The following is a 16,042-nucleotide window of genomic DNA, read 5'->3' as shown; positions in this document are numbered from 1 at the left end:
AAACCGGTTTGGACGATTCATGAGATCCAGACGGTAGCCAAGGAATATATAAACGACGAGGAAGTCAGCCGAGTCGTGGCTGCCAATAAACGGCAGTCCGGTTACACCCAAGCTCGGCAACCAGGTGACGGAGAAAGAGTAAAAGAAAAAGCCAGGGAGGAAGCATCAAACAAGGCACCAAGACCGTTCCCTCGGGTTGGGAAGTTTACCAACTACACCCCACTCACTCTCCCCATCGTGGAGGTCTATCAGCAAATAGCCGAGAAGGGAATCCTGCCGAAATCCCGACCACTTAAGGACCGTACGGGAGGAAATAAGAACCTCTACTGCGATTATCATAAGGGTTATGGCCATCAAACACAGGACTGTTTTGACCTGAAGGATGCACTGGAACAAGCGATAAGGGAGGGAAAGCTGGCCGCGTTCTCCCACCTCATCAGGGAACCGAGGAGACGTTATCGCGATCAAGATGAAGAAGGCAAAACCCGTTCGGCCAAACGGCGACAAGAACCCGAGGACAGAGACCACGGCCTCACTGTGATAAACGTGGTAACGGCCAAAAACGCTGCGCCAAAATCCCGGTCGGCACACAGGAAAGACGCTAAGGTTCTGACGATCTCATCCCCGTTGGTGCAAAACTCTAGGAAGTCTCCCTCCATCTCTTTCGGCCCGGAAGACCAATGGTTCAACGACGCCCCGGAAAACCCCCCCATGGTCATTATGGCCAGAGTGGGAACCGGTCTCATCAAACGGATCCTTGTGGACACAGGAGCTGATTCAAATATCATGTTCCGCAACGTGTTCGACGCGCTAGGGCTAAAGGATGCCGACCTGACGACTCACCAGCACGGGGTTATCGGGTTGGGCGACCACTTCATCAAACCAGACGGAGTAATTTCCCTGCCAGTCTCGGTGGGGCAAGCCCAAGGCCGAAGATCGGCAATGGCCGAGTTCGTAATCCTCCGAGATTCCACTGCCTACAACATCATCCTGGGAAGAAAAACAATCAATGATTTCGAAGCCATAATTAACACAAAGCTGTTAGTCATCAAGTACGTTACCGATGACGGATCCATAGGGACCATAAGGGGGGACCTCGAGACGGCGGTCGCTTGTGACAACGCCAGCCTTTCCCTTCGAAAGAAGTCCAAGGAAGCATCCGGCGTGTTCCTAGCCGACCTTGATGCCAGAGTAGAGGACAAGCCGAGACCAGAACCAGAAGGGGACCTGGAGAAGTTTAGAATCGGTGACGAAGAGGAAAAGTTCACATTCGTTAACAAGAACCTCCCACATGAGCTGAAGGAACCTTTGATTGAAATGATAAGGGCCAACAGGGACTTGTTCGCCTGGACACCAGCCGACATGCCGGGCATAGATCCAAAAATCATCTCACATCATCTAGCCGTTAAGGCGGAAGCACGCCCAGTGGCTTAACGGAGGAGAAAGATGTCGGCGGAAAGAGCAGAGGAGGTAGCCAAGCAAACGGCCAGCCTCCTAGAAGCAGGCTTCATACGGGAAGTGGACTACTCGACATGGCTCTCGAATGTGGTATTGGTGAGAAAACACAACGGCAAGTGGAGAATGTGCGTGGACTACTCTGATCTTAACAAAGCATGCCCCAAAGATTGCTTCCCCCTCCTCAACATAGATGCACTCGTCGACGCCGCGGCGGGATACCGGTATCTAAGTTTCATGGATGCCTACTCCAGTTACAATCAGATACCGATGCACCGTCCCGACGAAGACAAGACGGCGTTCATAACGCCAGGAGGAACTTTTTGCTATAAGGTAATGCCATTCGGCTTGAAAAATGCGGGGGCAACATATCAAAGGCTGATGAACAGGATATTCCACGACCTCATAGGGGAAACAGTTGAAGTTTACGTGGACGACATCCTGGCAAAAACAACACGACCTGACGACCTCTTGAACGACCTGGCAAGTGTATTTGCGTCCCTCCGTCAACACGGTATGAGGCTGAACCCCCTCAAGTGCGCCTTCGCCATGGAAGCCGGCAAGTTCCTGGGATTTATGATAACTCAGAGAGGGGTAGAAGCTAACCCGGAGAAATGCCAGGCGATACTCCAGATGAAGAGCCCGGGTTGCATCAAGGACGTCCAGAGGTTGGCAGGACGGTTAACCTCACTATCCCGATTTCTCGGAGCTTCGGCGACAAAGGCCCTGCCATTCTTTAACCTCATGAAGAAAGGGATGGCGTTTGAGTGGACACCCGCATGTGAAGAAGCCTTTCAACACTTCAAGGAAATCCTGGCGGCACCTCCCGTTCTCGGGAAGCCAAAGGACGGGGAACCACTATACCTATACCTCGCTATAACAAGCGAAGCCCTGGCCGCAGTTCTAATACGGGAGGACGGGAAAGCTCAACAGCCAGTCTATTTCATAAGCAGGGCCCTGCAAGGGGCAGAATTAAGATATAGCAAGTTGGAAAAGCTAGCCTTAGCACTCCTAACTTCCTCGAGAAGGTTAAAACAGTACTTCCAAAGTCACCAAGTTGTCGTCAGAACGGACCAAGGGATCCGGCAAGTTCTCCAAAAACCTGATCTGGCGGGAAGAATGATGACTTGGTCCATCGAGCTCTCCCAATATGACATACGGTACGAGCCCCGGCAAGCCATCAAGGCGCAGGCCATGGCGGATTTTTTAGTCGAAGTAACGGGAGACCCAAGCGAAGACGTGGGTACACGGTGGAAGCTCCATGTGGACGGAGCCTCCAACCAGACCTTTGGAGGTGCCGGGATCATCCTGGAAAGCCCGATTGGGGTTGTATACGAATAGTCGGTCAGATTCGAGTTTCACATTTCGAACAACCAGGCAGAATATGAAGCCCTTATAGGAGGCTTAACCCTAGCGGCAGAAGTCGGCGCGAGAAGACTGGAAATATGCAGTGACTCCCAAGTCGTCACTTCCCAAGTAAACGGTAGCTACCAAGCCAAAGACCCCTTGCTTCAGAAGTACCTGGAAAAGGTTAAAAGCTTGAGCCAAAAGTTCGAAGAGGTCACGGTCCACCACGTACCTAGAGAAAGGAACACACGGGCAGACCTCCTGTCAAAGTTGGCTAGCACAAAGCCGGGAGAAGGGAACCGGTCTCTCATCCAAGGCATGACGAGAGAACCAGCAATCACACTGCACGTGACAAGCCTAGGTTCTTCATGGCTAGACCCCATCACCGACTTCCTAGAACACGGCAAACTCCCCAGTGATGAAAAGGACGCGGCAAAATTGAGAAGGGAAGCGGCCAAATACGCCGTCATCCAAGGTCAGTTGTTCAGGAAAGGGCTCAGCCAACCCCTACTGAAGTGCCTTCACCCCGATCAGACGGACTACGTCCTAAGGGAAGTCCATGAGGGCTGCTGTGGGCACCACATCGGAGGCAAGGCCCTAGCGAGGAAACTAATCCGAGCCGGATACTATTGGCCGTCGATGATGGCAGACTCCAAAGAGTTCGTCAAAAAATGCGTAAAGTGCCAACAGAACGCCAACTTTGCCAGGGCGCCGGCCTCCGAGTTAAGCTTGCTGACGACTTCTCGACCATTCTCTCAATGGGGAGTCGACCTCTTAGGGCCTTTCCCAGTCGGCCCGGGGCAAGTCAAATACCTCATTGTCGCAATTGACTACTACACCAAATGGATAGAAGCCGAACCGCTAGCCAGCATATCCTCATCTAATTGCAAGAAGTTCATGTGGAGGCAGGTGGTAACGCGATTCGGGATACCGGAAGTCGTCATCTCCGACAACGGCACGCAATTTACTGATAAGAAGTTTATGGAATTCCTCAACGGCCTGGGCATAAAACAAAGGTTCTCTTCGGTAGAACACCCTCAGACGAACGGACAAGTGGAGTCCGCCAACAAGGTTATCCTTTCAGGGCTAAAAAAGAGGTTGGACAACAAAAAGGGTGCTTGGGCCGACGAGCTAGCATCGGTCCTCTGGTCTTACCGAACAACCGAGCAATCCTCCACCAAGGAAACTCCTTTCCGACTAACGTACGGGGTGGATGCAGTAATACCCGTAGAGATCGGTGAACCGAGTCCGCGGTTGCTTTTGAAAGGAGTAGAGGAAACCGTAGAAAAGGACCTGATAGATGAAGCCCGGGAAATGGCCCATTTGACAGAAACGGCGCTAAAACAAAGAATGGCTCTGCGCTACAACACCAAAGTGCTCAAGAGGGAATTCGAGCCAAACGACCTCGTCCTAAGGCGGAATGATATCGGCCTGCCGACCCCCGGAGAGGGCAAGCTAGCGACAAACTGGGAAGGCCCCTACAGAGTCAAAAAGGTGATGGGAAAAGGAGCCTTTAAGTTAGAAAAGCTTGATGGCAAGGAGGTCCCGAGGACATGGAACGCGGACAACCTTAGAAGATTCTACTCCTAGAAGACGGAACGACATGCCGGCTAATCTAGCTAAGTAGTTAATTTGTCATTTGAACTTTATAGTAGCTTTCAAGTCCTTTATGTGGTTACCGAATAAGATATACTTGTGCAAATTCTCCACCCTATTTTATCTCCACTTTTCAGATAAACCATCTCGTCATGACTAACGACGACGTGCGACCCGGGACTGATCATCCCGGGAGATCATCAACTACCGTTGTAACAAATAACTACACGAAAGGCCACGGGCCGCCGGTATAAACGACTACAAACCAAAAACGGTTAATAGGAACAATAACACGATCAGGCGAATAAACGACAACTATAAACCAAAACGGTTAGAAACGATAACGCGATCAGACGAATAAGAAAAGGTTTATCGCGACAACACGAGCAAGCGACCAAAAATGGTCATTGTTCGCAAGCCAAAATAAAAACGGCTAAAATCAAGATTATTCACAAGCCAAAACAAAACGGCTAAACAAAAACTTTAAAACAAAGGATTCATTTCTTGGAGACATCGACAACTTGGCCATCCTTAATGACTTTACGAACGCCGATTGCCGATGTGTCGAACTCGGGAGCAATGATTTTGATCTGAGCCTTAAGAGCCTCTTCGGTCGCCAGAATCGCACCCTTCCCCTGTTTGACGACGTCTTTATACTTCGCCTTCCATGTTGCCAGTTCGGCCTCCACGGCCTGCTTCTCTTTCTCAACTTCGGCCACACGCTTTTGCACCACGCCGACCTGACCCTCCAAAGCCATTTCGCGCTCGACCAAACGTTCAACCGTCGCGTCCGACTCTTTCTGTTTCTTCTCAGCAGTTGTTGCCTTCTGTTCGGCGGCGGTAGCTTTCTGCTCGGCAGCGGTGGCTTTCTTCTCGGCAGCGTCCTGTTTTTCCGAAGATTGAGTCAATTGCTCCCGAAGGGTTTCAACTTCACTTTTTAGCTCGTTATTAGCCCTCCCGGCAGAATCCAACCTCCTGCGGAGAGACTCCATCCCGGACAGTTCGAACTCGGCCTTCCGAGCTATGACTGCGCCGCGCAGGAGAGTGCGATACATCCACCTCGCCTGCCCGGCAAGGGATGACTCGTGGAAATACTCCTCGGTACCAGGGATCAGCTGGGAGTCTATGAAGTTCCCGGCGTCAAAATTCCTTTCCATGACAGTAAGGACGCCCTCAGGGCTAGACGACGCCGTGGAGGCCTTCCTTCTTTTCTTCGGATTGGGGACCTCTTCCACCTCAACACCCGGGTTAGGCACGGAACCCCCAGTTCCAATCACCTCGCGGAAAGGGGAGGCATGGACTGCCTTGCCACCTTCAACCGCGGCACCTTGAGCCGAGGTGCCAATCTCGTCGGTTGCGGCCCTCTGCTCGGGAACATCCTTGTCCTTCGGAGGAGCATCAGGCCCCTCGGGGGCGGGTTGCTCGTCACCCTCCTCGTCATCACCATCGCCTAGAAAGGTTTGAAACAAGTCGGGAAGACCCGTCACCGACGCAGACATATCCACTGCGGGAAAGCAAAGAAGGTCGGTTAATCGCCACATAATACCAATAAAAGGAAAAAAGGTAAAGGGTAAAGTAAAAAGCTTCTCACAAATATAATTACGACTGGACTCCCGGTCACCCATGAGGAGATGGGGATTTACTTGGTTCTTCCCAAAAACTGCTATCAACACCTCGGCAATCTGCCTATCCACCGCCGACATGCCTCTATAGGTTACCTTAATAAAAGTATTGGACCCTGCCCCGAAACTCCAATAAGTCGGGATGAGCCGTACCCCCTCCAAAGACAACCAAAAGGGATGACGACCTTTGACAGGGCGGACCTTGAAATATTTGTCCTTAAACCCATGGTAAGAATCTTCAAACAAACCGAAAATCTTCCGACCCTGGGCAGACCGGAAGGACATGAACCCTTTTTTGTGTTTCCCCTCCTTGGAAGGGTTTGTGAGGGTGAAGAAGAAGAGGAAAACATCCACGGACACTGGCAGTTCGAGATATTCACAGACCATCTCGAAATAGCGGATCGAGGCCCAACTGTTCGGATGCAACTGCGACGGTGACACGGAAATTCGATTTAAAAGCGCCATTTGAAAGGCTGAAAACGGAATACGAACTCCGACTTGAGTGAACATGGCTTTGTAGAACCAAATCCAGTCGGCGACCTGGCGGGGTTGGAAGTTGATTTCGTACAATCGCTCGTGAGGAGCCGGGACGAAAACGTCGTAATTGGCCTCCTCGTCAGTCCCACCACACAAGTACCCGGCTTGTCGGAACTCGGTGAGCTCCTCCTCGCCCATTTGATTAGGCGAATCCTTCACGTCGGAAACGACCCAAGCATATGGATCGTACGCCGCGGGGTTAACGGAAGCCCGGGAAACCGTGCGAGCCATACCTACATGGGGGGGACCATCCAGTCAGTCTAAGAGATCGGTTGCTCAGGCCGAATACAGACGCTACCCCCACGACTCCCCGACCAAGGCCAAACGAGACCAAAGCACGAAAAGAACAATAAAAAACCTACCCTGGAATGGTACTTTCCCCCCTAACACATCTAGTCGCAATCAAAAGGCTACGCAACAACAGCAAAAACCAAACAACAACGCGCAGAAATAATGCATAAAAGGGAGATTGATTCGAAAGTTACCTAAATTGATGGAGAGAAGATGAAGTTGCAAGTCTGGGAAAATGCAGGAAGGATGAACAAAGACGCCACAGCAACACTCTGAGATCTTGTGTCAAATAAGAAGAAGGAGAGGAAGGGGAAGTGTGGAAAAATGCAGAAACACAAAACCGAACGGTTTAAAAACTGCTTCCCCAAAAGCGCGAAACACCTGGGGGCAGAATAGTCTTTTCAAACAGGATTTTTCCACACCATTATGAGCATTCAATGCTCGGCGCAAGGAACGATGCGATGAAACGGTTGCTTGTGCAACCGAAGGACACGCGCGTTGGGGGCATACCCTTCCCACGAAAGGCCGACCAGACGAGACGCGAGACGACGCGCCATTGGTAGCTCTCACGACTACCATTGGCGCGTGGGGGCACTGTTACGGCCTGGCCCGGCATTCGCACGGGTCGACCCGGCTCAAGCTCTACCCGACCCGGTTGCACGCTCTCCAACCGACCCGGACACGCGTCCTGTACGGCTCACACGCGGCTGTGGGACAGCGTCCTTTGGGATACGGGCCTGACTCCATGAGGGGCCCATGACTGACATGTATATAAAGGGAAAACTGGCTCTTTCCACGAGGTACGTCATATCCTTTCACCTCTTTATTCTGCCCGTCTGCACATTGCTGACTTGAGCGTCGGAGTGTCTTTGCAGGTGGCACCCCCCCTCATCATCTCTCCAAGACAAGTGCTCGGCTACTCGACAACCCACAAACAGCGCGACCAAAGCTAAGGCGTCCTCACTCCCACACTTGCTTACCCGATCTGTCCGGAACCCGACAACCGAACAAATACATATATAATTTAATTTATTTTAAATATGTATTTATATTTTAGCATATATTTTATACCAATAACTAACTTTAATGACTTATTTTAATATACACATAGCATAATTCATAATAACTTTTCTAACATAGTCTAATCTGAATTCATTTATTATTTGTACAATGTTATATTCAATTATTCAACCACCACCCATTTATTTATAGAATGTTATATTCAACTACCATGTCCTTGCTTAAAACAAGTTAACTCGTTCTTTATAAATTTTCACTTAGTTTATGGTTTAGTTGCCATTAAATGAGAATAGTCTTTTAAATTTTTAGTATTTTTGATAATTTTTATCCTTTTAAAAGAATATTTTAATATTTTGTATTTAAATATAATTTTTAAATAAAAATATTTTATGAATAATGTGCGATAAAATATACGATCTTTTTTTCCTAAAATTGACTGATTCAAGTTACAGTACTATAATAAGTTAATAACTTGTCCAGATAATTCAATCCAAAATTTTAATAATTTATTTTGAATAATATAATATGAATAATAAAATTTATTATTTTTTATTAACATTTAGTCGATACTAAACTTTAAATAATAAGATTTAAACTTTAAATTTAAATTTTAAATCATCATAATATAAAAATAAAATATTAACTCTAAAAATATTGACTAATATTCATAAAAAAGAATTGTCCTAACATTTCTCATTTATTTGTACAGTAATATTCAACCACGACTGTCCTTATTTGAAACAAGTTAATTCGCTCTTTATAAACCAATTTGGGTTGGTCGAGTGGTCAACTCACTCATTCACTTAAACAAGTGTTGAGTGTTCGAATTCCGTCTTATGCATACAGCAACCCATTGGCAAGCAACAGACCCTTAAATGGAGCTCTGATCCGCGATAGATTAATACTTAACCTGTCGGACTTGGGAATACGTGATAACTTTTTAATAATGGGAATAATTTTTAGTTTTTGGTTAGATGCCACTAAATGGGAATAATTTTTTAATAGAAAATCTTTTTAAAATTTTAGTATTTTTGATAAATTCTTTTAAGTTAAATTAAAAATACAAAAAAATTCGTTTTTTAAAATTTATCTTTTTTATTTTTGAAAAAGAGATCTTTAAAAAGTATTTTAATATAATAAAAAATAAATGAATATTTTTATATTATTCTATCTAAACATAATTGTTAAATAAAAAGTATTTTTTTTATAAAACATAATGATTGAAAGTCCTAATTAAATCACATATCCAAGTATCTAAGTCGCAGTACTAAATACTAATAATTTGCCGAGCACAACCCAACACAAATCTTATAGAAATAAATTAAGATACAGAGCTAATATATGTCCTAAATACATAAGACATAAGTTGAAGTTATTTTTTAAGAAAGTTTTTATAGAAAAAAAATAAAAATTGAGTTTTTCATGCATTTATATGTTGTGTATTTATTAAAACAAAAAATTTTAAAACTTTTATTAATAATAATCTTAACATATATTTTTAAAATACATTATAACTAAACTCATAAATTAAAATTATAGAATAAAAAATTTTAAATAAATTAAGTTAAGATCTCTACTTTCTAATGGAGATATTCATGAGTGAGGTAAAGTTAAATTTATCTTGTCCCAGATCAAATAAAAAATATTGATTGGGTCTAATTTTTTAGATTTTTATTCAAATTCTTGACCCAATAAAATCTCGTTACTTTTGGATTACAATAAAATCGGGTGGGTCTAGATCAGATAAAAACACATGTTTAGATGAAGTTTAAACTTAAAATAAAAATAACTTGATACCAATAAAGCTTAAAATACAAAATAAAAAATTAACACAAATTTATTTTATACACAAATTTCAACTTATCGATTTGCAAGAATATATCCATATACCAAGAATCAGATTTATTCTCTACCACTAGAATTGAACCACAAATCAAGTATAAGCTCGGCTAAAATTAAATTAGTTAATGTTGCTAAGGAATTTTTATTTGCTTCTATGGTAAAAAACAGTCATAAAACATCACATCGAATAAGTTTGAATTTTGAAATAATATGGTAAATAAACTCTGAGAAGGGCGGATGAATTTGATGCCAAAATTAAAGAAAATGAACAAATAAATAAATGCTAACTTTTTAGAGAGGGCAATTGTCAAGCATACAACAATCGAAATCCAACAGAGTCATATTGAAGAAAAGAAAGAAATGAAGCTAATCAAGCTAGGGAGCTAATTTGTTATTTCCAACTATCTTTAGGATTAACATTAGTTTTTTAGTCTAATTTTTAATTTAAATTGGTAGATCATTTTAATATTATATCTAATGATGTAGATTAAATATAAATTTGTATATTTAATTTTATTAAATACTCTCTAATATTTAATATTTTTATAAATAAATTTTTTCATTTTTTTTTATTATTTTTCTTTTACAGATGGGTCTCTTCTTTTTGTGATTTTCTTCTTCTTCTTCTTCTTATTTATCATTGCAATGAACCCTTCTTCACCACTGTAATAAACCCCGACACTAACAACAACTACCAGGGTTTGAATTTGTCTTCTTCTTATTATTTGTTTTGCAGATAGGATCTCTTCTTCTTCTGATTTTCTTCTTCTTCTTCTTATTCACCATTGCAATGAACTCTTCTTCACCACTGCAATGAACTCCAGCACTAACAGCAACTATCAGAGTCTGGATCGAGACTACCCACGAACGCATGCAACTGTCAGATCCTGGATCGAGATTATTCCACACCCCTGCTCACCCCGCCACTAAAATTTGTGATGTTCTTCTCATTTGTATGGTCATCGACGTCGTGTGGTGTTTGCCGAGAAAGAGGTATTTTTCATCGAAGTTACCTCACATACATGCACAGAGACACACATTTCACACTTGAGACAGAAAAATCAAAAAAGAAGAAACATGCAAAAAAAGAAAAAAAAAATGTTTGCTGAAGAGAATGGTTTCAAAGGAGACCTACGACTTCCAACCATTTGTCAAGCATCAAAGTCGTTTCTTACTTCTCCAAATAAGGTTTTCATTTTTTCTTTTTTTTCTTACAACGTTTTTATTTTTTTTATTTTTTAGAATAACATAAAAAAATATTTTATTGTAATTTCTTTAATTTTATAACCTTCTTCGTCAACCGATTTATAGCTGTGGCTGTTTGGGTTCATAAGATGCTTAGAAATCTGAAATTGATGGTGTGCCGCATAAAAGATCAATGAAAAGATATGCATGAGACCAACTATAAGCTAATAGAATAAATTTAGCCATGGAACAAAAAAGGTCAATAAATAATCTTGCATTTTTTTTAATATTGTTGAAACTTATGGTTGAGCAGAACATAATTGAACTTTGTTAATTAGAGGGAGTGAGTGAAGGATTGTTGATGAATTTTTTTTTTTTAATAACTAATTGGTGTTAAAAATACATTCATGAAAATACTCATATCTCTTTAAAAAGAATTACTTAATGATAATAATTGAACTTATTTAACAGAGTAAATATGTATGATGTCAATTTTTACTCAATTTAATCTCAAGTATGGTTAGGACAACAATAAAAAAAAAGTGATTTTACTAGCTAGAATTGGTTTTACTAAAATTGAGTGAGAAAATTTGTATTAAAAATTTGAATGCCTCTGGAGATAGTTGTGATAAATATAACATGTGCTTGTATAATAAGAAAATTGTCAGAGTTCTTTTTAAAGAGTTCATTAATGAGAATAATCAAACCTCCTTATTTATGAGTGAAGGGTGTTCTCTTATATGGTAACTGTGTTGATTTTAATAGTTAATTCATGTTTTCATGAAAAGTCCTAAGAATATCTCTTATTGTTTTCAAATTTAGCTTATAAAAAAATAGAGTTGGTTAGTTTAAACTTATGAAATGGCTCAAATATGATGAAGATAACATATATTAGCTCAAATAAGTAATACACATGCATATATACATTAAATCAAGTTATAAGCCAATCGGTTAAATTAGTATTTATTCAAATTCCACTTACTAATATATGGATCCAATTTCTTAAACTATTAATGAGTTTAGTTCAAAGGAGCTCACGGAGGCAGTCCCATTAAATCAAACTTATGAGTTAGCCAAACTTATTAGAATAAATGTGTTAAAGTAGTTTTATATTTTATAGTAGAGTAAAATATTTTTTACATATATGAGTTGAATTTATACTTGAAATTAAAGTAGAAAAAAGAAGTTACAATATTCATAAATTTAGTGTGTTGTGTTGAATTTATACTTGAGATTAAAGTAATTTTTTTTTATATACGTGATGCCTTAGTGTGATGGAGCAATTTATGCCAAGGAGGCATGAGTTCTTTGATAATTGGAATGTTAATAAAAGTATGGAACCATGAGTTAAGCTTAGGCATTGACTCTGCATCAATAAGGTTGATGGCCACAACTTCCTTAGCTATTCCAATCCAGTATGGAAGCCAGCCATAGCAATGTGCGCAGAGCCAATATTATCACCTCCAAAGAAGTGTTTTCCTTCAAGTCCAACCTCAAGCCTCTTCAGATTCTCTCGAGCTTCTTCTGCTGCCTTCTGTTGCTCTTCTCCTACCTTAGAAAATGCTGCCACATACCGTTGAATTTATACTTGAGATTAAAGTAAATTATAATTTTTATATATGTGAGTTGAATTTATGCTGCAACTTCCGTAACCACCCTGTTTTTTTTTTCAGTTTTATAAATTTAAATTTTGAAATTTGACATATTAAAATTTAAAATTTAAAGTATAAAATTTAACATTTAGAGTAACATCCAGGTATTTTAAAAAATTGAATGCTCATTAATGTGATAGCAAATTTCTGTATTTGATATTGAATTAAATGTGTACTGAATTAAATGTAATAAAATCTCAGGATATCTCAATTAATTTCACTTGATTTGTTTCCTGTAATTGTTCCTTTATAAAATTCATAATGGCCAGCCAGTTGTAAACCCTATTTGTTGTCAACCAACCTAACCTTGTTGGCAGTATGTTTTACAATTTCAATGACCACTGCAGAGAATGTCACTGTAGTTGCACCTGATTCGGTCTCAAATTCTAAGTAAATAAATTTACTTTTCATCAATTTCAATATTTACATGACAGTAAATATTTCTAATATTTGGTTGCAGGTTTGAAGCTGACCCTTTTATGCATATAAATAGTGTGGAATTTGTTGCAACGAGTGCAACCCCTACGCAAGACCCAACATCGCCGCAACTGCAGAATGTTTCTATAAATGAGTTATTTCGTGCAATTGAAGTATGTTAACCATTAGATTATGTTGATTCAATAATCCAAAGGAATAAAATTATTTAAATAAGTCTCCACTCCCTACTTGATTAGCCATTAACATAGACCTTGGTACTGTTTATTTACAGAACTTGAGGAGAGATGTGAAGGAGCTAGGAGAGCTAAAGAAGTCTATGGAAGAACTAACCAAGGCTTCTGGCAACATAGAGAGATCACTCAAGGTGATGGAGTTTAACCTATACCATAATGAAGATAAGTGCAAAGACCATGATGAGTACAACACAAACCTACCTCCCAAAGATTCAGTCAACAACGTTGATTTTACTCAGCAAAGTGTAGACAGAAACCCAATGATGACATCAGTCGTTGATCCACCATTGAGAAAGAGGTTGAGATGCAGTCCCGCACAACTCGACAATAATGTCACCCTTGATATCTCTGATGCCGAAGATGATGCCACTATATCAGATAAGCATGAATCAGGGTTGTCTCGGGCATCACAATCTTTACGACTTGATAGCATTAAAGGAAAGTACATTATCAATCCTCAATTTAGAACCAAGGCTAAGTCTACAGCTTTCCTTGTTAGCAATTACTACAAGACATTGCCGACTAAGGTAATAGAACCTTGGTTATTGAAACTTTGTCTTTTTTTTTTTACTTGCTAGCTTAACCTCAAATCTCATTGCATTATTTTTACATATTTTTACCTAAAAATTGGGTGGATTTCATATTCTAATGGTTATTTCACAGGTTGAATCCTCATTGACTCCAGAAAAATTGCTCACCTCTCCTTCTCCTAATATGCGAGTTGCTAAGATGACAAAGACAGGGAATGCCACATTATTTTCTGTTCCACGTCAACTTCCTCCTCAATCGGCTGGTGTGCCTTGCCTCTAAGGTGAGAGGTCACTACCACCAGGCTCTAATTCTAACCAAATAGAGAAATCACGTTACTATAATGCAATGATTAAGGTGACAATCATTGATTATTGGTTTTAAATGGTCATAATATGCCATTTTGACTTAATAAACCCTAAAATGGAGAAGTCTCTTTTTTGTAGGCTTTTAGGTGCAAATTCAGACCTTGTGCTAAAATGCAGCTAAAGTCTATTCAACTTGAAGGATTAGCATATGCATTTTGTGCAAGCATTGAAGATCCAAGGTGAGTTTCCCTTTTTCAGCTTACACTTGTAGGATTATTGTTGTTGAACTATCTTATATGAAACATCTGAGTTTCCCTTTTTCATCTTCAGCTTTCTGATTTTTGAGGTATCGCAATGTCACTCTAGCATCACCCAGAACATGACGCCTTTGCCTAGCAATCTCATTATACATATCCCTTAAGGTATAATTAACATTTTCATAACCACCTGCTTGATTAGCTAACATAGCATATATATGGGGTGTGCTAATGCCTGCATCCTTCATGTTGTTCATTTGACTAGCATCAGCTTCTGCCATTTTTCTATGTGTAGGAAGGAAACCAACTAACCTAGGATCAAGACAATCATGATTGTGCGATTCAACAAACAAAGTCACATGCCATCTTTCAGTGTAAGCCACAAAACGAACTACAAACCTAGCCAGGAAACCACAACGAGTCTTAGATTTTGGCTCCCTTTTTCTGTTTTCCATATTATAATATTTCTCTGGTCTAAATTCCTCACGAGAGCACACAAATAATTGCTTCACATATTCTCCTTTGCTATTTTTTCAAGTCTTACTTTTTCTAGCACCAAAACCAATAGATTTCGTATAATGGTTATAGAAATCAAATGCTATCTAAAGATTAGAAAAATGAAAACATTCCATCTCATGAGCACCTATGTTCAGAAAATCAACCATGGCAATATTTTCAATATCTTCTATTCGATATAATTCATCCACCTCATGAATCGTTCCCATCAAACATTGCTTGAAATTCTTGCTCCCTTAAATCCTCAAAATTCACAGATTCATGCTCAATTTCATCTTGATATATTTCTTAAAATTTCTCTGTATCATCTGACTCTTTTATCATCTCATCAAAGAATACTCTTTCTTCCATTTTATCATCCACTTCAAGATCCTACTTGGCAATTTTATTTGCAATCGAAAAAACATCAAACAAATAGTATTCTAATAAATTAAAGTGCAGAGACCACTAACATGAAAATAATAGCACTGTTCTGGTTCTATATTTTTTTAACTTATTAAATTCTAAAATAAGTAAAATAGAAGAAAGCGTTGAAAATGTAGAAAACAATCTCCCTTATGCTATCAAACTCAATATCAATTAAAAAAATAAAAGGAAGAAGAAACATCAATGTCCAAGCAGAAAATATCGATAACTATGTACAAGAAACGGATTTAAACTTATGAAAAAATGAACAGGGAGCCATTAATGTGGAAGGAAGAAGAAACTATATGATAAAATACAATATTCATGCAATAGAGAGGACTTACCGGTGGTCGCACTTCTCTTGTGCCACTGTCGAAACCGCAATTGCTGCCTCCATTATCAGGTGCGTGCTCCATATGAACCCTAAGAAGTTTCAGATTTTCTGGTGTTTTGTTAAATTAGTCATTAATATAATTTTAATTGGTCCAATAAAGAAATAGGGATATGATGGTAAATGATTAATATTGAGTTATTCTTGTAATAAATAAAAGATATAGTACTAATGTTATAATAATTGATTAAGAGTGTTTTTGCACAAAAAAAAAATACAATTATGTTAGACAAACATTAGGAGGACCAACATAAATGTCACCATCAAGCTATAACCCCTGATTGATAACTCTTTTAAATCTTTAGTGGCCATAAAATTTAAAATGTTTATATTAAGTTAAGGTATTTGTTATGGTACTTAAAAAAATTTAGTGTTTAATTGCACTAGGTTAAATAGTTAATATTATCTCATTTAAAAAT

The 16,042-nt window shown here is 40.2% G+C and overlaps 1 protein-coding gene across 4 annotated transcripts in view; it reads right to left on the bottom strand.

The window, feature by feature from the left end:
* Positions 1 to 16,042, bottom strand: part of LOC130961235 (UPF0481 protein At3g47200-like) — a 56,214-nt gene that overhangs the window by 2,672 nt on the left and 37,500 nt on the right. Inside the window, exons 4-5 of one of the 4 annotated variants that reach the window (XR_009079441.1) lie at positions 15,577 to 15,655; positions 12,425 to 12,458 (exon numbers count right to left, since the gene is read on the bottom strand). Coding sequence is in view for 1 of the 4 variants with exons in the window: in XM_057886993.1 (XP_057742976.1) it covers positions 15,632 to 15,655 (24 nt within the window). In the remaining 3 variants the exon portion in view is untranslated. Of the gene's footprint in view, positions 1 to 12,424; positions 12,459 to 15,569; positions 15,675 to 16,042 lie in introns of those variants that run through there. The other 3 variants (XR_009079443.1, XR_009079442.1, XM_057886993.1) reach the window with 3 other exon arrangements.

This window comes from Arachis stenosperma, chromosome 2 (genome assembly GCF_014773155.1).
Source record: "Arachis stenosperma cultivar V10309 chromosome 2, arast.V10309.gnm1.PFL2, whole genome shotgun sequence".
NCBI classification, from domain to species: domain Eukaryota; kingdom Viridiplantae; phylum Streptophyta; class Magnoliopsida; order Fabales; family Fabaceae; genus Arachis; species Arachis stenosperma.
This window is presented reverse-complemented; position numbering and strand designations above follow the sequence as displayed.